Source organism: Agelaius phoeniceus, chromosome 8 (genome assembly GCF_051311805.1).
Source record: "Agelaius phoeniceus isolate bAgePho1 chromosome 8, bAgePho1.hap1, whole genome shotgun sequence".
NCBI classification, from domain to species: domain Eukaryota; kingdom Metazoa; phylum Chordata; class Aves; order Passeriformes; family Icteridae; genus Agelaius; species Agelaius phoeniceus.
In genome coordinates, this window is record NC_135272.1 from 21653223 (window position 1) to 21677905 (window position 24683).

Consider the following 24683-nt stretch of genomic DNA (forward strand, 5'->3'; position numbering starts at 1 on the left):
AAATCTTAACAGAAAATGCTTCCTATCAGTATTTTGCCTCCAGTTGTTACATGTTTACTCACGTAAATTATGCATGTTAATTACAGTTGGCAGATATTTATACCAGAAAGTATTTCTGCTTGTCACTTATGTTTGACAGTAGCTGGTTTTTGAAATAAAAATAGGGCTTGTTCTGAGACAGAAGGTTCTCAGCAGAATGGACCCTGGACCCTGCACTGCCTCCTGTGTGGGGGCTGCCCTGGCCTAATGCTTGTCTGGGACATGCTGAGCCCCTGGGACTCTCCCCAAGGGACAATTCTGATAGAAGTTTGTTCTGCAAGACCATTTGAATATTTCACATCTCTTTTTTTTTTGAGCCTGAATGTCAGAACACTAATTAAGTAGAGCTCGGATTCAAAGAAAATAGATTTTTCTGAATTGTGTGTTCTTCATTCTTCTCCACAGAAGTTTCCTTTCCCAGAAGGGACTTCTGAGGAAAGCTGTCTGATGAGCTGTAGTTATTTTCCTACTTACTGTTACCTCTGCTGTGACCATTTCTGACATTTGGTTAGTCTTAGCTTTAAATCTCAGAAGCATTTCTTTCCCACATACCTACATGGTACATTTCACATAAAGGTGAAGTTGCAGGAGAGAGAAAGAACAGGGCTGAGTCTGGCAGCATATCAAATATTTCCTGGAAGCAGAGTACAGGACCCCACTTAGGCAAGAGTAGAAAGATCTTGTGATAAGAACTCCCTATGATGAAGATAATGGCATAAGCATTTGAATGAATAACTAATTTATGACAAAGCAACATCTATAATCAAATTAGTGTTTCTCTATGTTCTCCTGGCCCATATCCTGTATGTTATACATCAGCTCCATTGTTTGATTTTGTGGGACTGTTACATAGGTATCTTCCTCTATGTATTTTTATATGAAAACTGATTGTCTATCTTCACACACATATCAACTGTCCTGTTCTCTGATGACACAGTCAAAGAAAAATCAGTATTTTCCTTTAAAGGAGAAAAACAAGTGAAGGTCCACTAAAGATGGAAAAGGAAAGTAATTTTTTTTTTTGCCATTTACAGAGCACAAATAAAAATTCATGTCAGCATTCCACAAGTTGAATGAAATACAGTGACTCAGCATTTAACTTACACATAGGATTTATTATTTTCTGTCATACAGAAATCAACTAAGAACCTTGAGTATGTAGCATGAGGAAGAAGGGTTGTGGGACTATGCAACCATACAGATATTCTTTAAGCAGAACACTATGTTGACAAAAATTCATTTAAAAATAGGATTACTTAGACCCCAGCTCGTTATCTACGTGTGGAAAGCAAGCAGGTGGGAATCATGCAAGCATTTGGTTTGAGAGCTTAACACCCTCCCCTTCCCTCCACAGGATTGAATGGTCAAAATATTCCAGGACCATAAAGCCATGGACTACAGGTAGTGACTCAAACCTTTCTTCATATGCATCCCATTATACATATATTGGATTAATCTTGGTTACATGATAATCCAGATACATGATAATCTTGGTTACATGGTAATCCAGAAGATAGAGATTGAAGGGTTTTTTTCTCTACAGATACAGGAGGAGATTTTGTTATAGGCAGGAAGTTTGATTTATATGTGGATTTCTTGTTTGTGGATATTACCTCATTTTATGAAAGTCACAAAAAACTTTTACACTACCTACACTGAATCTGGCATGTACACAGAGTTTGTCCTATCTGTACTGATCTTAATTAAGCACACTGATATAACTCTACTGGCAGGATGTCATGCCACACTTGAAAAATGGTTATTAAAAAAAAAAAGTGAAGAATGAAAATTACTTCATTAAGGACAACTGTAAGAAAATTGCAAGAATTCCTACATTAAGGATTGCATAGGTGAGGATATTGTAGGTTAAAGTAAGTTGGTGAGATCAGTCTCAGAAATGTTTTATATATTTAAGGTACATGGGCCAAAATTTTTACTCCAGCAACTAGTCTCTCTGTCTAGACACATAAATAATGTGATCCTCATAAATGTGCATCTGATAGCACTCACACTGACTTAGGTGGGAGCTCAGAAAGAGTAGTCACTGTCATTGAGTGCATAAATACAAAGTATGATGGACTACCTGGGTAATTGGGCTGAGTCCCAAATTTGTGCATGTGAACCTGTGTTCAGGTTCACCAGAATACACACTCTAGTCCAGTTAACAGTCATGATCTCTAAGTGTACAAACCCTATTTTGACCATCAGTGTCCTTGATAAATGTATCTAGTTACTGACTTACAGTCAGCCCCTCCAGATAGTGAGGTTTGAGTTATTGAAGACATGTATTCATATTTTACAGTGCAATAGAGAAAGAACTTATCTTGCATGTAATGTAAAAAGTTAGGTTCTTAGGACTTTGATTTCTCTAACTGGACAATCTTCTGAGCAATCATTTAAGGAGAACAGGGAAGGAATTTAATGGAATTCCATTATTAATTATTTCATACTTTAACTGCATCTAGATGGTTCATCAGGATTAGAACCTCATTAAGTTGAGTACTGTATAAGACCACAAGTGTGCACAGTGCCTGCCCCCAGTGTCAGCTCCATTACCCTCTCTGAAAAGAGAATGTTAAGCTGAAAGCCAGTCTGCAGATGTGGCTGTGGATTCACTTCTGTGTTTGCAGAACTGTGGCTTAATGGAGTGCACATTGCAGATTGCAAAGAGAAGTATGAAAGGAAGGTCAAATGCAAGAAACAGGTGTGTGTGCATGCCTGCTCTGTAGAGCTTCTACTGGCCTTAGTTATCAAATAGAAAAAAACCAAATTTGTAAAAAAATTACCAAACTCAGTATTTTTCCCCAGTTGATATCCAGTTCTTAGATAAATCACTTTTCTCTGTTACAGGATTAGCTTCTTTAAACACACAGTAGTTGTCAATGGGAAGAAGTAAAGTTTTAAATTAGCTAAAGACGACATTTGAGCTGTCATTTTTCCAAAGTTGAACATTAAAGCTTATTTAAAAAAAATCGGATATAGCTTTTGTTCAAGAGAGAAAGATGAAAATCAGTATGGATTTTCTGCAAGAGATGAAAGCTTCTAATTATATTTGATTTCAGATCTAAAAGCCCATTTCCAGAGAATCATCGGTTGTAATAAAGCTGCAATGCTCCTCATTTTATCTTTTGTCCTCAGTTCCTATGTAGTCCTGGCAAGAGTGTCATCCATCAATGTAAAAATGTTAAATCACCCCAGTCATGAAATATTAACAGAATGCATACAATTATGACTCCTAAATTGAAGTCTTTCTAGCTGTAATTTGTCATACCTACAATTGTACAATGTTATTAGTAGAATAAAACTAGAAAACTACGAAATATATATATTGGAAAAATAGCATTTCTAGTACATGCATGATTATAGACAGGTCCTGAGCCTCATTCAGCTGAGGTCAACAAGAGGGTTTTTTGACATTAGTGAAAGCAAAATAATGAATTCCTAAATATCTTGGTTCTCAGCAACAGATGAACAACATAAGAGCAGTTCTTAATTGCTTCATGCAAAGGTTTAGGTTTTCTGGAGCAAAGTAGAATTAGCATGCTACTTACTATTTTCCAGATGGCAATAATGTATATTGAAGTATATATAAAATAGTCTCCTACAGTATGCACCTACAACAGGTATGTGATTTTTTTTTTTTTTTTTTAATCATATTCCCTGAAACAAACTGATAGACAATGCTAGGGGAACACTTCCTCGGGACAGTCTTTGGGAGAAACATAGGAAGTTCTCTAGCCCTAGTTCTTCCAAAATAATAAAATTTGCCATCTCAAAACTTGAGTACAATTTTGAAATAATTAAAACCCTTAAAAAGTATGTTAGAAGATTATTAAACATGTACAGTGCAGTCACATATCATCCAGAACTTGAAAATATTGCAAGCTAGCTATATTTCTTATACTCAATTATTAATATTTTCCAATGACACACAAAGTAGTTTTATTATAATGAGAATAGTTTAATCTCAAATATCTGTTTCCCATGAGCATTTTGTTTCTGCCTGCTGACTTCATTACCATTTTATATGCTATGGATGTTGATGAGGCCCTGAGAACCCCATCTAACTTTGAAGTTACCCGTGCTTTTAGTAGGAGATTGGACTACAGACCTTTAGAGGTCAGTTCAAGCCTACATTTTCCTGTATTGCTATGATTTTTCTGTAATTCTTTGATTCTGGAGGAAGCTTTTCTAAGGGAAAAACTTAAGAATTTATGAAGTGTCCTTTCCATTACCCCTATACCACAAAAGCAGATGTCTGGGTTTTTAATGCACTTATCTGATCACTTGTAGCAGTCCAGACTGCCTGCTGATCTCATTTCATGCTTACTTATCTCTTCTGATCTTCTCTGTATGTCTCAGCCTCTGCATTTCTTTTGCTGCACTACATAAACATGGTACAATCTCATGCATTGAAGAAGCAAACCAAAATATATTATTAACTGGGCTGCTTTTCTAACTGTTGTTTCTCTCTTAGTGGTTAGGCTCCATTCCCTTCCTGCAGTTCTGTCAGGCTCTGCCAAGCTGCTGTTTGTTGCCTTTGACTCTGTAGGCTAATTTCTCATTTTGACCATAGCCCCTTGGAACACTTTGCTAATCAAACTGGCATTTTATACTCATCTGCCTTGTGGGCTATGTTCAGTGAAGCCAGTGGTGCAGTTTTCCTCAAATGCTCTCATCCTCATTTGACTCCTGCCTCCGTCTTTTCATTTCCTCTGCTTCCCTAAGTTTTTTTTTTAATAGGTTATTTGGAAGAACTCCCCCCTGCCACCTTTCCTGTACAGTTCCAAGTGCCTGGCCTTCCCTTTTCTGTCTGCACTATGTCTGTTGGTGACTTACTCCACAAATACAATATTACCTATTATCTATATGTAAAAACCCTGCAGAGCTGCTTCTCCAGTCCAGATTAGACTCTAACTTTCCAAGTGAAAAAAAAGTAATTATGCCTACAGATACCACTTTTGGAGGTCTAGTCATTTTTTAAACTTAAACTTTTAAACTTAAACTGAATATACATACAAAACATCTTTCCTTATTTTTGATTTTCATGACATGTCATTCAAGGTAGGCCAAATCAGGGTCATTATCTGAGACTGATTGCCAGGTCCTCTCCTTTAAATTTCACTGATAGTTTACTAAACGTGTGTTGCTCTCTGTAGGATACAGCCATCTCTGCCCATTCACAGAACTATCTCAGGTAAGCTGTCACTTGCACCTGTTAACTGCAGCCTGGTGTTCTCAGGCTTTGACAAAGCAATTTCACTGCTCTTATTCCAAATACTACTGCAAGGGGAGTATTCTGACTGTGCCATCTTTTTAGTTTCCTCACTGACAGCCCTTCACTGTTTGCTCAGAGGTATCTATCTACCTTGTCTTTGCTTTAGAGGTCTTTCAGGACCTCATCATCACTATTCACTTGGAGCCCATGGCACCACCTCTGTTCCTCTATCAAGTTTTCAAAGAAACCTTTATCCATTCTCTGCTGTTTTGGAGAAGAGGTGAATACAGTGATTAAATCACTGTCAGCAGGTATGAGGACTCCAGAAAACTCAGGTGACTGATACTATTAAACAAATAGCTACATACACCTGCTTTAAAGCTTGAACATTCCCTTGAAAGAGGTCAGGGTCAAACAGTTTAGGCAGCACATAAGGCTGGTCAGGATTATACATTCTTCCACCTCCCTTGTTATCCAGCCTTCAAATCTCACCCTAAAGTTTCCCCTTCTCGTAATGCATACAGGAGAAAAAATGACTGTTTAAACTGATGATGTGCTGAAACCATTGCTAATCAGCTAGACAAATATTGACACTCTCATTTTACTTTTCCATTCATGTGCATTTTTTTTTGTCTTTTGTCTTATCTTGGATTCTAACCACTCTGTGGGCAGTCTTTGTTTTTGCTCTTTGTTTGTACAATGTCTAGCCAGTGGGATGCTGGTCTGATTAAGCCTCGCAGGCGCTCTAGTAACGCGAATTAAAAACAATACCACTTTCTATTCCTGCTACTCCTACAGACACTATCTGCCTGTGGGAAGCTGAATTCTATGGCTGCCTCTGTACCAACTGAACAATACCATATCCTAATCAGCGGGCTGCTGCAAAACTGGTAAAGGAATTGCAACAACAGCATTGGGGACTTGAAGAGAGAAGCTAATTTAAAGTAAATTAGCAAATAAAAAAAGTAAATGCAAAGACAAAAACCACAATTAAAAAAGTCCTGTATGTGATTGTATTTCATACAATACACTTGAAATTTTGTGTCAATTTTCAGTGTCACTTTATCAATTCAGTAAGAAGTTAAAAATGTGGGAAAAGCAAAAAATAAACAAAAGAATCCCTTCTTTTACTTTGTCACTCTTCCTTTCCATCACTTCATCTTGTTTAACATGAGAATGCCCACTGTCAGAATATCGTCAGGATTTTAAAGCTGATTAAACTTTTTGGTAGACAACTTTTACTTTAGTGCTTTACACAGACACTAAAAACCACTCTTCCTTGGCCTTCTGTAAGAGCTTCTCTTGAGCTTCATCTTTTACTATGGCCAGTACTATAGTTCTCTGTTTTACCCAAAAGATCATCACCTACTGCTGTACCTTGTAAACATGAAAAATAGGTTTTCTTGATGTTTTGCACGTCTAAAGGTGGTTCTAACTCCCTCAATATGAAGACTGGGTTAAATAGAGAGTATTATATTTATAATATTTTGAATTACAATATCTCAGACTATTTATCCTGCTGTTAAAAGAGCAGATGAAAGATTTTTTGATGAGACTGAACATCTTCCTTCCATAAGTTTAGAATCTTCCACTGACATAAAGAGAAAGGAAGGTTTTCCTTTTTTTCCCTTACCTTGATATTAAAGAACAAGATAAATTTCTTCCTCCATTCATTTTGAGAATAAAACATTACTTTTATTTATGTATCAGGAATTCAACAAAGTGCCTTGCTAGATAAATTATTTTGCCTCAAAGATCTTTATTCTGTCAAATCCAGAGTCAAAACTTCTTTAATCATACACTAGGGCAAGTTCATATTTCCACAGAACTGAGTTTCTGACGATGAACAAAAAGAAATGAAGTTTGTCAAGTTAAGGTGCACTGCTGGAATTGTGCAAAAGCTTGCAGAACTGACTGTGTCATTAGTGGTTACAGTCAGCTTAAGCTGTGTACTTCTGCAGTTTCAACCAGAATAGCATGTTAGTTAGCCTTTTACTCCTGTATGGCACTCACTCCTGAAGGCACTTCTGTTAATGACTAAGAGGAGGTAGAATACTTCCTTTTGAGATTTTAAGTTGTGTGAAAAACAAGCACTACTGTTTCCATAATGCAGATATCTTAAGGGGGTCCAGCCTTTGCAGGGGAAAAAGCCCTGTATGTTTCAGGAGTTCTGACTAGGGAAGAATTACAAGAAGTTTCTCACTCCTTCCTCCCCTGTCAATCAGAAAAGACAATAATCAGTCCTATCCACACCCAAAGAGCCAAAAGCAGCAGAATTATCTGTATATCCTATTTCACTCTGAGTTATTGTGACATTTAGTCTCAATTTATGAAAGCTACACTAGAGATAATAACAAAGATGCAATAATCCTATTACCACTTCCAAAAATGTGGCATCTATGGAAACACACAAAACCAAATTCCTGAGAATCTTGCTATACTTCAGCATGAGAACGTGCAAGTGTAATTAGTTAATGCCTGAAGGTAATTCTAGTTAACATCGGACTTCAGACGTAACACTGACCACAACTTCAGATTCCGATGCACTTTTGGAGACATCAGACATGCTGTTTCTTAGAGCAGGAGCAACATTCCACCCACTCCTTTGAATTCATGCACTATGCCATTTAAAATGTTTACTTAAATATGTGCGTTTTCATGGAAGAAACAGTGGTCTTCATACAGCACAGACCCTGTGAAGTCTTAGATTTGAAGAAAAGGCAATTAAAAAAATTTATTGGAAACTTCTAAACAAAATAAACCAAAATACAAAAATCAAATCTGGAAGAAACAGATGAAACAAGCTGCTCATATTAACAAGGTCCAAGGCAGAGTCAGATTGAAATGTTTTCTTTGAATATAAGTATGTTTTTCTGTCATTTAAAGTAGTGTTGGCACACATCACCTTTTGACACAACCATTCTGAATCTTTATTGTTGTAAAATGAAGTCACCATATTGGGGGGGAGAAGGAGAGGAATAGGTCTACTATAGTGCATTCATCTTTAAATTTTTGAGCAATGAGAACATTAAATGTCAAAAAAGAAGATAAAAGGGAGGGCAGAAACCCAGACTTTTCCTTTATGTTATCTAGTTTTTCTAACAATTCTAGAAAATACATGCTCAAGTTCATTTTTAGAAAAGGCATACATTTAAGTCTTGAAAAATTATTGTACTTGTGATTAAATCTAGATGATAAGTTAACATATTTACCTCATTTTATCAGAAAGATTGCCTCAGTATCAAGAATTGCTCGTTCTTGACTGATGCAGTATTTCATTAAGGTATGGAAACAACTCATCAAAAATAGATTTGGGGAATGGGTTGGAGTTCAGTTGCAAACAGCTGAAACCTTAATGATGGGTTTCCAGTTCAAGAATTGTCCATTCCCCTTGAGGGGACGAGCAGTCTTCAGATGAAAAGCTCGCCACTGTAATGCTTGCTGAGGAGTCGTCAAGTGGAGACATGAGCTCAGTCCACCTGCTGAATGTGTCAACCTGGGAGGTACCCTGAGGATTGGAGCCATCTCGTGCCAGAAACAGTGTCTGATTGATAAGACATTGTGCTAAGTTAAGGTCTTCAGGAACAGAGTTTTTGAAATCTATATGTGAGTCCTGCTCAGATAGCAATTGCCTGAGTAGAGTCCAGTCCTGTTCTGCAAACTGTTGATCTTCAAAATCCATCTCTAGATCTGCTGTTTCTGAATCCATCCTCTGCTCAATTGCTTCTCCAACATCCATCTCATATATTGGAGAAAGGGTTTTTGAAGGCCGATGTTCATACATGCAGGTTTGTGCCATTGTGTCATAATCATCTATGTCTCCTGAAATAATTCACAATACTGTACAATGTAAAAATTGTAGATGATCCTCCCCTCAGGGCTGTGTAGAGCAAAATTTAATTCATTCAGGAAGGACAATCCAATCAGGTTAAAAAAGGGGGGATGGAGGGTTATACAAAATTGACAAAATTTGAGGCATTTATTACCTATATAAAAACAAAGTATGATTTATAAATTAAGTTAAAGCAGCAGTCATCACTGGTAATTAACAATAACCTCCATAATTAAGTTTCTGATACAGAAAATGACAATGTAAATATACACTTAATGCACATGAAATTTCTTATTTACTACATAAATTAAATTTAGACCAGGAGGTGCATAAGAGGGAATTAATAGAGAATGATTACTGAATGGTAACTTAAGCTATGTCAGCTTAGAAGAGAATTAAAACCAAAATTGTTTATCCACAGGCTTATTTCTACACTGCACATGCAAGGGCAGCTGCAGGCAAGGGCAAGCAAACTTAAAAAAAATAGTACAACTTTTAATGTCTTCTTGTTCTGTGGTCTGGCTGAACATAGATCATCATCAGTGTTTCATTACTCTTGAATACACAATAGTTTTAATCAACACTATTGCATATTTTTGATGGGATAAACAGACTGAATTATTGATATAAAGAAGACAAAACACAAAACTAGACAAGTATTCATCTAGCTACATGAAACAAGTTAGAACTTTTTTTGTATATAAGCATCAGTTCTAAGTATAATCTCTCTTTAGGAAATAAGCTTTTACTGGTAAAATTTAGAATTTTAGACATCTCATAAGCTCTAAAGCAGAGTTCAAACCTACTCCCACTGGTGTATATGGCAAATATTCAGTTATATTCAGTGGGAGAATGATCCAAATTTGTATATAATATATAAATAAATAAATTACAACAATAATGCATATAGCTGTTCAGGTAAACAGTTCAGTGCGCTTTAGTTAAGGTTATTACTTTAGTTATTGCACATCCCATTCAGACATACTATATGTTGTCAAGCAGACAAAACAAATACTAAGATTCCATCAAAAGCTGATGCTGTCAATGTTAGATTGGATCAAAAATAACTGAAGTACAGACAACTGCATCCAATCTTTCTTTTAGCATTACAGGAAATCTCTTTTCTTGTAGTCAAGTTTCTCATTGAACAGCAGGGTATTGACGGATATTTCAAACAGACAAGCATTCTCTACCCAGGTGAAATACTTAAAAATATTTAATACTGTTTCAGCCAAAATTACTTCAGTTCAGGATTCAATCCCAGACAAATTGCCAAAGCTTCCCCTATTAATTTGGTTTTGAATGACTGAATGTTTCTATTTCTGTACATTACCTGGAAGTAAATCAGTATTATCGCATTCAGTAGCTGCTGGTTGACTGTCTCTCACTTGACTTTCCTGAGTCAGCACCTGATTCTTACTGGCTTCTACAGGTTTTGCAGAGCTGCTCTTTTGCACATCAGAATTCGTTTCTCTCTGCTGAAGATCCAGATGACATGGTCTTTCTTGAGATTTTGCATCATTGTCTGAGTACTTATTGCACTGGTGAAATTCAGTAGCCACCTCATTCTTCATATTTACTTGCTGGTTTTCTCCTGGATGTGGACTTCCTCCTGAATATACTTTCTCTGGGCAGTTTTGTTCAGTCATTGAAGCACCTTGATTCTCCTTTCCTGGGATTTCAGTACCCTGAAGATGCAGGACAGAACTTCCACTTTTATCCAATCTATTGTCTCTATCCTTTTGCTGTTTGCTATCCAGGAATCCCTCTTCAGTTTCCAATGAATATCTTGAATAAAATCCAGTTCCATGGTGCTCTTGAGAAACACTGTCAAATACTTCTGAAGGAGTAAGAGACTCTATTGAGTGCTGACGTGAAGTGTGAGTTTCCGCTTTATCGTCGGCTCCCAATTCTTCACATTCATCTACTGAAAGTAAAACAGATCGCTTGAAATTTTTAGTTTTAGAAAACTCCTGACTTGCAGTATCATTTTCTGTTGCATCCTCAAAAGCTAAATTATCAATTCCTTGGAACTGTTGAGTAGGAACATTTGATGGGGGAAATTTTTCTGCAACATTCTCTGCTTCAGATCTGTCATCTTCTGTTTCATCGGCAGAAGAAGAAACTTGGTCTGCTTCCTGAGTAAACTGAGCATTAACAAAAGTAGAACTTTTGCTTTCTCTAGTTGTGGTCCGTGAACTCTCTTGATGGGACCAAATTTTTCTTGGTATTTCATCATCACTTGTTGAATTAACACGAAAGAGATCAGAACCCTCTTTTTTCATTTTCACTTCTATTCTTAGGCTGCTGTCATAAATTTTTAATTCCTCAGGTGTACTTGTGTCACTGCTGCTTCTTCCAAGAAAATCATGACATAACATAGTGCTGCATTTAGAAATCCCTCTTTCATTGGATCCCTCATCATCCTGAGAGCCTCCGGCATCATAATCTTCTGATCTTGGTTTGATATCATCAGAGGATGTGGTTGCACTGCCAGTATCTGATTCAGGGCTCTCTTTTGGATCTACAGCACCAGCACTCCAATGGTCCACAAAGGGAATTTCTGCATTTTCATGGTTTTCTGGCATTTCCATAGGCTCTATAAGCTCTGTGTAATTAGGTGAATATTTTTCTGTTATTTGTTCTGTGGAACATTCTGAAGCATCGTCTAAATCTGTTGTAACTGATTTATATTCAGTCAAGGCTGACGTATCACACAGTTCATCAACTGTAAGAAATCCTTCCACATGGATCTGAGATGATATCTCATCCTCTTTATTGGTTACTTGGGAAAAGCTTGACAAAGCACTTTCACCATAGTTATGACCTGTTTCAGAGTTTATTTTATCACTCTGTTCATTACAGACTTTTGCTGCTTTTGAATCTTTCACCAGTTCTGAAACAATAGCCTTTTGATTAGTTTGCTTGGAAAAGTCTGAATATCCATCATTGGAAGACTGTGCATGACAGTGAAATTCAGCTGTATTATCATCTTTGTCTGGATCTTCAATCTTTCTAATTCCAGTCTGATCGCCACAGAGTTGTCTAGTTTCTATGTCATTTTGTATTGAAACATTCAGTTTATAAACAGTTTCTTCTGCAATTTGAGGAGAAGAAGATTCGGATTGTATTTTGTATTGTGCAGTTTCAGAAGAATCTGGTAATTTTTGTTTATTGGATTGATAGGACTCCAGCAATTTATTGTCACTGCTATTTTCTGTGGCAGGTTTTAAAGATTCATTTGCAGAATAGCATTCATTATTGTCATGAAGCTGACCTGCCACACCATCAGTTGTGTTTTTCTCAAGTTTCTGTCCTGAATCTCTGTGCTCAGAGGTATGCACATTCTTCTGGATAACAGGAGAATCATTCCTTGAGTGCTTTTGGGCAGAGGACTGAGATTTTAATACAGCTGGTTTCTGTTTCGTGTCTTTACTATTTGTAATCTCAGTATTCTTTGATGGAGCCAGAGTCTTGGGTATTATTTTTGAAGTGGCTTTTGTTACAGGTGTTTGTGATTGTTTAATACTCTTCTTCTTAGCTGAAGGATGCTTTTCTGGGAGTGTTGTCTGAACTAGGTTTTGTAACAAATTTTTTTCTTCATTATGTTTTGGAGATGCTCCTGATTTCAGTGAATTTGGTGATTCCCCCTGAGGTCCTAACAAACAGTAAAAAAGACTATAAAGGTTGTATGTGCCAGTCACAGTATATTCACCAATTTTATGTTAATGTTTGTTTATGTTAAGAAACAAGTTACTCAACTTTAAATGTAATTAAGGGATTTAAGGCTTGTTAAAGAATTAAGATTTGAAATAACAAATAGTAGACAAAAATACTGTCTTGGCACCTTTAAAGCAGTTAATAGAATATACATACAGGAATCACTTCAGCCTGTAACTAAAGCAGCCATCCCTAAAGTAGAAAGCAGCAGCTCTCTAATAATGCATACAAACACTACACAGCAGCTTAGCACAGGAAGTAATGAGTACTGTATTCAATTTATATTGTAGAGGAAATGAACAGAGGCAGAAAATAATTACATTAGTTATAATGTGATTACATTACCAGAGTTAATGTCCCTGCTCAGTCAGAAAATACTGCAAGATCTTTAATGACCACAAATTGGCAGAACCTGTGTCTTCTATATCACAGTGCATTTAAGATAATAAAACTTGAATATTGGAGCTCCATCCTTAACACCTTATATGCTTCTAAACCAGTGTTTCCTCTCTGTGTTCTACAGTGGCATTTCCTGCCCCTGCTATCAGTAGCTGTTGAAATTGAGTATTTGTTTGGGGCCAGTATCAGTCCCAAACAAATAGCACTACTGAGAGGGGGAGATGGGAAAACACCTAATTGGGGAGGCATAAAGCAGTCTGCAGTCCAGATCTTTGAGGCTTATTACAGATCCTCAACCTACAGAATTTCTGTTGAGCTCAGTCATGGTTCCAAATGCAGAAATGCAGGGGATCAGCAAATGGAAGACTCTGCAATGCAGATTAAACAAGCAGAAGAAAACACTGACTGGCAGTGAAGAGCGTCTTTTAAGTATTTTGAAGTTGACACATTAATTTGCATTTTACAGTTTAGGACTGTCACCAAAAGTGAAATATGGAAAAAACACAGAATTCTCCAGAAGATTTTTCAAAATACTTCCGCAAAAAACCAACCAAACCTCAAAGCTTTGCATTACAGTGGCAGATGATTGAACCGCTGTGTGAAACTTTACCTTGGTTCTTGGGAGAATTGGTAGGTGTGTTTTGAGTCTTTTGCTGTGCTGCAGAACTCATACTCACATTCCCTTTTTTCTTCAGAACAGTCTGTACATTTTGATCATTACACCCTTTTCCTGTTGGTTTTTTTGTCAGACTGCAAAGAAATCATTACATCCATTATTTCCAGGCTTAGATCTAGCAATGTTTAATTATATTTAAACAAGAAATATGTGTTTCAATGTGCACACATATATGAACATTGAAAATGCAACCTAAAAGTAAACTTTTTGAAAATAAAAATTAAATATATATCTATATTTTTAATTTATATACAAACATGTATATAAATAATGACCCATTTCACAATGTCACTTCAGCTATCTTCTGTCCAGTTCAATCTAAACTATTCCAGAAATGGTAAATTTACACCACCTTGTGTAGTCATTAACTGTTCCAGCATGCAGAATTCTGAATGACCTATAACAGTTTAAAAATTATTAACATGCAACAGTCCAACACAAAAGCCAAACCAGTTTTATCTTTACAGCAAGGTTGCCAATAGCTAACTCAAATTGTTTTGCAAATAACATCCTACAGACAACCATTCTCAGAGTAAAAGGAACATCTAATGGTAAGCTTAATAGTTCACCTGAAACCTCTCTTCCCAAACTTAAACATATCTATGCACACATCTATGTAGCAGGATATGGTAACATACCTGCTTGTTGTGGCATTAGCCTCAAGTTCAGTCTTTTTTTTTTTGGTGGTGACTCCATTTGATACCTTCACAGATACCTTTGTTTTCACTACTGTAGAGTAAATTCAAAGTTAATTACAGAGGGAAATGCACTGCACATAAGTACCAAAAAAAAATCTAATATATATGAAGATCAGTTATTGAGAAAACCATACATGCTAAAGTTGTAAAATGTTTACTGGTTTAGATGGCTATTAATTGACCAAAAAGTCAGTTTATACTCATTTACAGGGGAAGAATGTAACTCTTAGCAATTTATAGTAGATTGTCTTAAAGATTCCCTGGCTGGTTTTCAGTATATTACCAGCCTGAGACCAATCAGAAGGGGACTTTAAAGAAAGAATTATAAAAATTTACCAGTCTGTTTTTTCCCTTCCTCTGTTGATTTGTCCTCTTTGGGTTCTTCTGTCTGTTCACCTGCAGTCTGGATATCCATGTTTGAATTTGCTGACTTGCTCGAAGTTGCTGCCACAGTCACCAAGGAGGGAGATTCCTTCCCTGTGGTTTTTTTCAATGGCTTTGTTTTGTTCTGCATGCTTGAGGTTACTGTCAGCACTTTAGGTCTGGCACCTGCAACTTTTCCTTCATGGTTCCTTAGTCCTTTGCTGCTTCCTGAATTTTTTTGTCCACTTGCAGATGATGTCTTTTCTATATCTTGCTTGGTAAGCATGCTTTCAGCCTTCACATTTCCATTATTTTCTATTTTTGTCTTTATAACAGCTCTAGCCTTTGGCAAAGCAGCTTTTTCCCCAGGTTTGGAATCCTTAGAAATCTTGGAAACTAATTTTTTGCCATCTTTCCCCTTTACATCCTCATGCTTTGAAGTCTTATTGACAGTGTTTCTATTGGTGGATGCATGTCCAGATGCTCCTAATCCATCAGATTTCATTTTATCCTGATTAGTGGAAGAATCTCCCCAGCAATCTTTCTTGCTGTGTTCTGCCCAGGAAGTATTCCTTATACCAACAGATGTACTTTTATTTAGCTAGGAAAAAAAATGGCATCAGAAAAAAACCCAAACAAAACATACTTGTAATGTATGATTTTACAGGATGACTTTAACCATTACCAAACAGTGTATCCACACAGAAATGTCAATATTGATTCTCTCAGGTAAAGAGGAACTCAAACATGGAGAATTAAGTGCATGAAAGGGAATCTGTGATACCAGTGTCATTGTGTCATTGCAATGTATGCAAGATGGTCAAATCATGTGAAACCCATACTGGTTTTTTTACAAATTAATAATGTAGTTTTGAGTGTGAGTTTCAATAGAAGAGTTGTTGAGGGCACTAATAAATATTTTTCAGAGCAGGGAGTGTAACAGACTCAGTGTTGTGGTGGCTTGTGATAATAGCAGAGATTCATTAGCTCAGTAGCAAACCATTTGCTCTGGGAAACAGATGAGTTTCATTATGTAGCAAGAGAGGAATGTGAGGTTCTGAACACAAATTCCTGCCTTTTATTTGAGCTTATCTGTTTGAAAATGTCGCAGAACACAGTCTAAGATGTTTCCAGTAGTCATTACTGATTCTGCAGAAACAGTTTACAAGAAAATACAGATTTTTCAAAAACAATTTCCATTAAACAATATGGAAAATAAGTATCAATTTAAACAAATAATGGAAATAGTTTTGTTTGCCATTATCTGAATGTTTTAAATGTTTGGATATAAATGTTTACCTGAGAACTGGTGAATACAGGTTTTTTGCCAAGTCTTCGGTCATCACCCTTGTCAAATGCAGCTGTAAAAGGAACAAGCAGTTTCTTCACTGTTTGGCAGGAAAGAAGGGGGACAGAAATCAAGCCAGCCTACTCAGTTAACATCATGTGAAATCAGAAAGCACTTCTTTGGGTCCTGATTTACTCTAGAAAGGCTAATTTTGGTGACATGGCAAATGTTAAGTGGAAATACATGGCTTTATGTTTGGAACAAAAAATGTGGTATCTACAATGACATCACATGGCCATAAGCAAGTTACTTAACTCTTCTGTTTCTCATGTCCATAGTAAGACTTTTGTTTATTCAAGCTCAATTCATTTATAGCTAGCAGTGCACTGGGACCTTTAAAAGTGTACAAAATTTACAAAAAGATACCTTCAAATTTAGAGTACTAACAGCTTTTAAGTGTGTTGTTAATTATAAGGTATTTATTTATACTATATAAAGAAAAGATTAATTACATTGAAGTAAATTATATTAGTTTTCAAAATTGGCAAAGCCAATATGCCTAAATGCACACAGTAAGGTCATAGTGCCTCTTTAGATAGCATGCAGAGTAATGTCATGAGAATTATCCCTGTGATTGTCATGTGGGGTTTTCAGGCAGTGAATGCCTTTTTTTCCATCTGATATACTATGGGAGGAAAGCAGTTTTCAACAAAGCTTCTGAATCAATTGCACTTGTAGAACACAAAAGGGATATTTATAGACACTGTACAGACCCAGAATCGATAGGTTTCATTTATGTCTGTATTCGTATTTCAACTGGAAGAAAGGTTTTGCAAAAAATATATTAAAAAATGTAGGCATTCAGTGCCTCGTGTTCTGAGGTACTATGCATGGAAACATTTTTTAATGTATAATACAAAAATTCTGCTGAATTCTTGCTAAAGATACTAAAAATAATTTTTATATAAGTCTCTAAAAATCACACAAAAGATATGCTGAAAATGGCACCCCAGGGATCTAATCCTTTTTCTAGCAATGACTCTGCATATTAATACATACCAATATATTAAGACAAAATCCTTATAAACTTGTGCCTAAGAAAACACAAGACAGGCTGTAAATGAAAAAACCACAATATCATCGCTCTTATTTTGGCATTTTTCCTCCTCTGTTATAGCCTTCTAAAGCTATATAGGCTAAATTTCTAGGAGCAAAGCCACACCAGAAATCTTTAAGATGAAAGTTGATCTAAGTTATCCTACATGCATTTCACCTGAAGATTAAAATTTGTCTAGCAATATTGTACGATTGCTTTGCCTGTAATTAAAACCAGATAATTCATGCAAACATTTCCGCCTTTTTATATATAAAATATATGCAACTTTAGTCAGAATTTAACCTAAAAGAAAACAAAACAATTTTTGGCAATATGGAGTTTGGAAAATTAAGACACACCTTGATTTTAAATATTTCTTTCTATTGAAAGCACTAATGTAAAGTAGCCAAAGCATCATTCACAATAGGGACACAAGCATCCTAAAAGTAAACCACCCCAAATGAGAACAACCCACCCTTTTTTCTAAAGACAGCTCCTCCACTTCTGAAGGATTTTATAATCAAGAAGCAATCCTATCCCTGTTCTACAGAGTAGTATGAGATATTACTTGACTACATTCCTAAATCATGCTTAGACAGATTGTCACTGCATCTTTCAGCATGTAATTGTAGAATAAAATTTGCATCTACCTCTAGGTATATAATTATGAAATTGCTACTAATGTCTTTAAGGATATAAAAATGTTCACATCTCCTTCGAATCAAAAGTGATTTGAATTCAGAGCAGTATTTAACATTCTTTTCTTTTACAACACTGTACCGTCAAAGCTAATATTAAACCAGAACCTGAACTCCATCATCAGTTCCACATCCTCAGAATACTCGTGTACTTCAAAACAAAGGAGCATTCAGAACAAAAACTCCTTTTTGCTGGAAGTGCTGTCTGTTCAAATGTTGAGAGCACACCATGCAGCTCCTTGGGGGCTCTCTGCAGCAGCACACACAAGATCACAATGCCAGCCAGCCGAGCAGCCCAGCTCTCTGCATTTGCTCCCAGTGCACAGGACGAGCATTATGCAAGAGACGAGCAATATTTATACATCATGGAGAGAACGATAAAGGACAGAAACGGAGTGCAGGGAATGGATAATCTGCTTTGGGCAAATTTAATTCATCCACAGCTCTTATCTCCTTAAAAATGAGGCTGATCAGGTTTTTAATCCTACTGCAGTGTTTTCAGTAATTTAGAGTAGCTGTAAATAAGAATAGAATGCATCTACATGATGGTGGAGGTGTTCTATCATATATACTCCTAAAAAGAAAAGCAGGGAAGACTCTTCACAGAAAATGACTTACTGATTCCCATCTTTGAAACTACCTAAGCATGCCATCATGCTTCTATTCTAAAACACCACTTCAAAACACAAAGCAGCACAAATTTTGCTTCAATTTGTATCAGGCTCCACAATTCCATCTGCATTGTATCCACTGAACAGATTGCTAAAAAATTCTAATGCCGTTTGATGCCAGACATACCTGCTTGTATTTTCTGTTGATGGTCTGGCCTCATCAGCTTCCAGCCTTCTGTGTGACGAACAGCATAAAAAGACTGAACCAGGAAGACCCAGAGCTTATCACGCAGCGCCTGGATCTTGCACGTAAAACCCTGTGTTCAAGTAACAAATCAGCAGCTGGCGAGGGGCATATTGTCATAGCAACCAGTCATTATTCCTTTCAGAATCTACTTACTCCCTAAGCTAGATCAATGATGTCATCACTTATATTTTATAACAGTCTGGTAGATGGAGATGCTGTTTTTGAAGGGTTATTGCCCACTACAGTGATTTTTTCTATAGTTTAAAACCTACAAATTACAGCACTAGTAAACACTACTGTCATTGCTCTTTTTTTCCTTTTCTTTTTTTTTAAATGAACCCCGTAATAGCTCTTCACTGTCAGCTGCATCTCAACAAGGTCAAATACTCCAGGGAAAAATAATGTATTTGATTAAATTTTCATTGCTTTGACCAAGTAAATCTGTAATAGCACCAGATTGCAGTAATTAATGTTTCATTTATTTTTTATTCTTTGTCATACTGTTTATGAATTGTTCCCAGAATTAGCCAACCACAGCTTAAATGTCATTATTTAGATTGTATGAATATACACGGTATGTTACACACTTGGAGCCTGACACCTCCACCCAATCCAATAAACATGCACTGGATTAAGTGTCAGTCCTTGCTTCAGAGGACAGTTAAAAAAAAAAGCTTCACAAAAAGCAGGGGAAATATTTAGGAAGGAAGAGAATAAACTCTCTTCCCCTGTAAGTTTTAGGTAATGCAACATTTTGCTAAGTTTTTCTCTTATCACAAATTTAAAGTGATAGTAAAGATCAATAGGGCAGTGTTGCCCATAGGACTCACATTTTCAGTAATATACAGGATTTCTTTTATTGCCAGGATGGGGTTTCTCGTTAAAGTAAACAAATGCCTTCATTTTCTGTACTTCCAAAAGGACCTTGGATTTATGCAGATGCTTTTCTGTCTGACCCCAGTTGCATGACTGAGCCATCTGAGCTCACACCATATCATCTGATTTGAACCATGGCATGAAACTGTACCAGAGTAGCTTTTGTACAAGCACTGCACATTTAAGAACCTACCATCTCCTCCACATTTGCGGAGTCCAGCAAAATATCCACTGCTACAAGAAGAAAGCAGCTATTTTCATTATTAATGCTTTTTTCAATTGCGTTGAAAATTAGTTCTAGGAGGTCAGGTTTGCTGCTCATTGCCTGTGCCTGAGGAAACAACAAAAGGCAGTCGTTTAAAACAAAAGCGTGTACTTTGTATGCAAAAGCATTACCGAGCAGAGAGGATCTGCTATCAAGCTGTGCAGGAGGTATTCCAAAGCTGAGCATCTTCTTTTGTATCCATTCCACAGCCCCACCCCTCTCCAGGCCTCTAGCAAATTATCCTGAGGCCTCACTCGTTAACAGAAATCTTAGGAACAAGCACACTGTGATGAATTTACAGCTCCATGCAACTCTGGATCCAAAGGCAAATTCTTTTAATATTTCCCTCTTTATTTTTTTCACTCCTCCGTATATTATATCATATTAAAAAAACAGATTTCACAAGAGAAATGAACAGGCTGGGTGACTGGGTAAGCTCTCACCAGAACCTGCAGCATTGCCACATTCGTGCAACTGATGACAGAAATCAGTAGAAGTTTGAGTACACTGCTCATACTCTTAATCTTGTAAATCTGGGCTGTTTTTTCAGGGGCCTGAAAGCTTTTCTGAAGCAACACAGAAACTGTCCCACTAAACCAAATGGAACTTTTGCTTAACTGAAGCACATAACCTGAATGCAGTATTAGCACTGTATATCAAAACATTTACATGCTTTAAAACAAACCTGAAAAAACCCACCCCCAAAAGTCTTAGTTTTGGTGGGTTTTTTTCATTTTTCTCCATAGAATTGTAACTCAAAGCAAAAGCTGAGACTATTTTGGTAATTTAGCAGCCTGATCTTTGCAAAATGTGCTATAATTCAATTTATTTGGAAGCATATAAAAACTTGAGGGCACTTTTACCTGCAACAAAACAGAGAAGCCTTCACTTTGTACTACGTGTAGGAAGTTTGCAACAATAAAGGTTACACATTCCTCGTGAAGCCGTGCTGCCAAGGCCACAGCTGTCTCTGTCCATTTCACTCGGGGCAGGCTATTGATCAGCCGGTCACTCTCCATCAGACGGAGAGCAGCATTCTTGTGGTTCTTGAAACAGAAACAGAAATTAGCCTGTTGCCAAGCAATTACCTAAAGAATTGCTGATTGTAAAATAGCATCTGTTCAGTTACTGAGCTTTTACACAGGGATCCAATCATGTCATGATTTCCCTTATGTAAATAATTTTTGGGGTTTATAATTCTTAATATTATATGTGCCTTTGAAACTAAAGCAGAGATAGAAATCTCTATTGGTTCAGTTTTGCCTGAAGTTAGGTAGTAAAGTTTAAAAGTTTTCAATAGCTTTTATTATATTTTTTTCAACTGCGTCATTACATACTGCAGTCCTGAAGAAAAAAAGGCAAATGTTTGCTGGAGAAGCTGAATAGAGAAAAAGACCATGGGTCACTGAAAGATGTAATAAATTCATTAATAAAACTGCTAAGTTGAGGTTTTAGGTGAGTGTGGATGGCCTAGCATTCCAGATAGAGAAAAATACTTTTTCATAATTATGAATCCTTTTGCTTTATTTAAAAGAGTCAGACAACAAGTATTTGTCTTCCCAGATGGAGTTTTAACTGAACTTACCCTCTTTATTGTCTAAAGTTTCTCAAAGAAAAGTAACTGTTACATTTCTAGTTACCTTTCCAACACGCAAACAAGAGTTGCTGATATTTATTATCCTGGTCTGTGTCTTTGGTTCTTTCATGCATTGCATCAGCACCTGAGGGCAACTTCTACTGGCTAACACGGTTACTTGAAAAGAACTTGGAATTTATGGTTATCCACATTAGAATGGCCTGAAAGCTCCATTCAATGTGACCTAGCAGGACACTGATAAATTATGCAGTAACACTTGAAAAAGCAACAATTCAGATAAATATTTGACACAAAAACCCTTACTGCAAATTCAGATCACAAACACATTTGTCCTATGCAAGTTAGCAGGGAGTACCTTCTTTGTGCATATTATAGTTAAAAGATAAAATCTGACCATTCATTGTTAAAATATACTTTAAAAATTATTTTACTTATCTCTGGGCAAACTCAGTTTGCTTCTCTGCAAAACACGTAAATTAAGAATTACATATATGCTCATGGTTTGATTTTGCTCCCACTGGACTCAATTACAAGCTTTTTGAATTGTCTCAAATTCAACCCCTGCTCACAAGGCAATAAGCATTTACTCCCATTAGACACTTCCAGTGAAATATAAAATGCCTTCATTGACTTTTAATTAAATCAGCACTTTGTAGAAGTGGTTCTAACTGAATTTTACTTCTCTTATTGTACTTTTTTCCTAACAATTTTAAAGTGGAGTCCACTTTACTTATTTAAAAACCCAGTAGTTTTCTTGTATGAAGTTGAGACATTGGGGATAGGCACACATAAAGCCCCTGGACAGTGCTTTAAATGATACTCCCATTTTAATGTTTCTGTGTTCATCATTGTCGTTTCCCAGGGATTTTCCTGTCAACAATCTCCTTTTTTTTGCACCTGGCTTTTTTCCTCTAAAGGGCTGTCACATTAACTAGGTTTTACATTTCCAACATCAGTAAATTAAAGGATCAGCAGAGTTATACTGTTTAACTGGGTGTAAATGTTTAAAGTTTCAGAGAAGAGAACTCTAGCAGCAGAGAAAAAGGACTGTGAATTGTACAGTAGTCCCTGCAAAATTAATGTCAGACCTTTTCTTCTTCATTCCTCAAGTAGGCTTAAAGCATTTTTGCAGATTGTGAAAAACTCCCCAGGGAATTTCACAAGTTTTTGGAATGGGTGTCTTAAATACTGAAAGGAATGCTCACCAGAACCATTCTCTGGGCAGAAGAGGCTTATGCTTTATCATTTAATTTTGTAACTCTAGCTGCTTTCAAGACTTCAGTCCATAAAATAGCAGTGACTCTTGCAAAGACACACCAACACAAATTTTAAATCATTAATATGGGAACTAAAACCCACTTTAGTCCAAACTGCAAAAACCTTCCAGCGAAGCTGGGTACACAAAGAAGGCAGGACCAAGTACTACAGTGCCATGGCTGTTCTGCAAATGTTGGCAAGTTTGTGCATTTCAACACAAACTGTAACCACAGCATCTTTATTGACTAGAATAAGCAGAGGGAAAGGAAGGCCTGAACATTTACCTTTCAACTGTCCCAATAATGTTGCACAAGGGCCTAAAGAACCTAAAACTGTGTCAACATGTGCTTATAGCTACAGTACACACCTGAGGTAGTTTGGAGCTGGAGGTGGGTGGTGGTTTAACTATGAACAGCTGTAGATCAGAATGAACTGACCTGTATCTGAAAATGTTACTTAAAACTTCTAAAATTTTACACATTGCTATGTGTATATCCTAGGAACAGCTCAGTATGCTGATATAATACAGTGGCAGAATATCCAGCACCTTGAGATACTAGACATACTCTTGAGGTATTATGGCTGCCATCTTTATTCTGTTAGATTGATGCATTGTGGTAGAACTGCTCAGGTTTTATAACTGTGGATATTCTCAAGCTTCTCTTGACCAGAGAATGACAGCAGAGCTGGAAGGATACCCTCACAGGTATTCCAACCCCTGGCCCAGCACAGCACCATCCCCCAGAGTCCCACCCTGTGCCTGAGAGCACTGTCCAAACACTTCTGGAGCTGTGCCAGGCTGGTGCTGTGACCACTGCCCTGGGGAGCCTGTCCCAGTGCCCAAGCACCCTCTGGGGGAAGAACCTTTACCTAATATCTAACCTAAAGGCACATAGCTCTGCAATCTCTCATTTTTCAGGCTTTCACCTGAATATGCAGTTGCTGCTGCTACTCCTAGCTGACCTGCTGGCCTCAGCATTTTAAGTACTTCATCACAGAAATCCTGAAAAAAAGCCAGTCCCAAGAAGGCTTCACAGTCCTTTCAGCAAGGGGTAGTTCTTGGCCAGAACCATTCAAGAGCACAAGTCTTGAACCAGGGCTGTGTTTGACACTGCATGGCCACACCAGACCTATTTAGTGTGGGTAGGTAACACAGTAGCACAGACACAGGGACAAGGACTTCAGCATGAGATATATGTCACATATTTAGTTGGGTTGTGTGCTAGAACCAAAATCATGCTGTGAATGTTACCTGAGCTAGTTAGATTACATTTTGTTTGTGACAATCCACATTACAGTTACATACATAGACAGTCATGTTTGGCAACAGCTCTACAGATTTACCTTTATTTCTACATACTATTAATATATCTGTTACAATTCAGTGTATTACAGGCTGAGTACTTGGGAAAATTTCTGTTAACAGGTCTAGTTCAAATCAGTTACCTTAAGTCAGCTCTAAGCATAGTTCTATACAGAAAGACAATTAGAAAATACTTAAATTTAGGCAGGTCTAAATTGGAACAATGTAAGTAAGTGCTACAAAAAATGAAAGCTGAGCTTTGGGGGGACCAGTACTGTTATCTGAGAAGTAAAAGATATGGATACCATACTGCTACTTTATTTTTGTAAAGTCAGCCTGCCTGTAAACAAATAACTTATGATCCCTGATAGCCAGTGACCACCTGAGGTCTGAAAAAAAATGAAATCAATTTTTTCCAAATTAGAATACAGGCAGAGATGAGAAGGCAATCACAAATGATGTATGCCACCACATAACACAGAAATTGATAGAGTGATTTC

General features: G+C 36.9%; 1 protein-coding gene across 1 annotated transcript in view; it reads right to left on the reverse strand.

Moving 5' to 3' along the window:
• Nucleotides 1-1133: 1133 nt before the first annotated feature.
• Nucleotides 1134-24683, reverse strand: part of BTBD8 (BTB domain containing 8) — a 48621-nt gene continuing 25071 nt past the window's right edge. Inside the window, exons 10-18 of the mRNA XM_054638582.2 lie at nucleotides 20890-21072; nucleotides 19955-20092; nucleotides 18826-18955; nucleotides 16245-16306; nucleotides 14919-15546; nucleotides 14523-14613; nucleotides 13819-13958; nucleotides 10423-12747; nucleotides 1134-9079 (exon numbers count right to left, since the gene is read on the reverse strand). Coding sequence (XP_054494557.2) covers nucleotides 8610-9079; nucleotides 10423-12747; nucleotides 13819-13958; nucleotides 14523-14613; nucleotides 14919-15546; nucleotides 16245-16306; nucleotides 18826-18955; nucleotides 19955-20092; nucleotides 20890-21072 — 4167 coding nt within the window. The 3' untranslated portion in view covers nucleotides 1134-8609. The remainder of the gene's footprint in view (nucleotides 9080-10422; nucleotides 12748-13818; nucleotides 13959-14522; nucleotides 14614-14918; nucleotides 15547-16244; nucleotides 16307-18825; nucleotides 18956-19954; nucleotides 20093-20889; nucleotides 21073-24683) is intronic.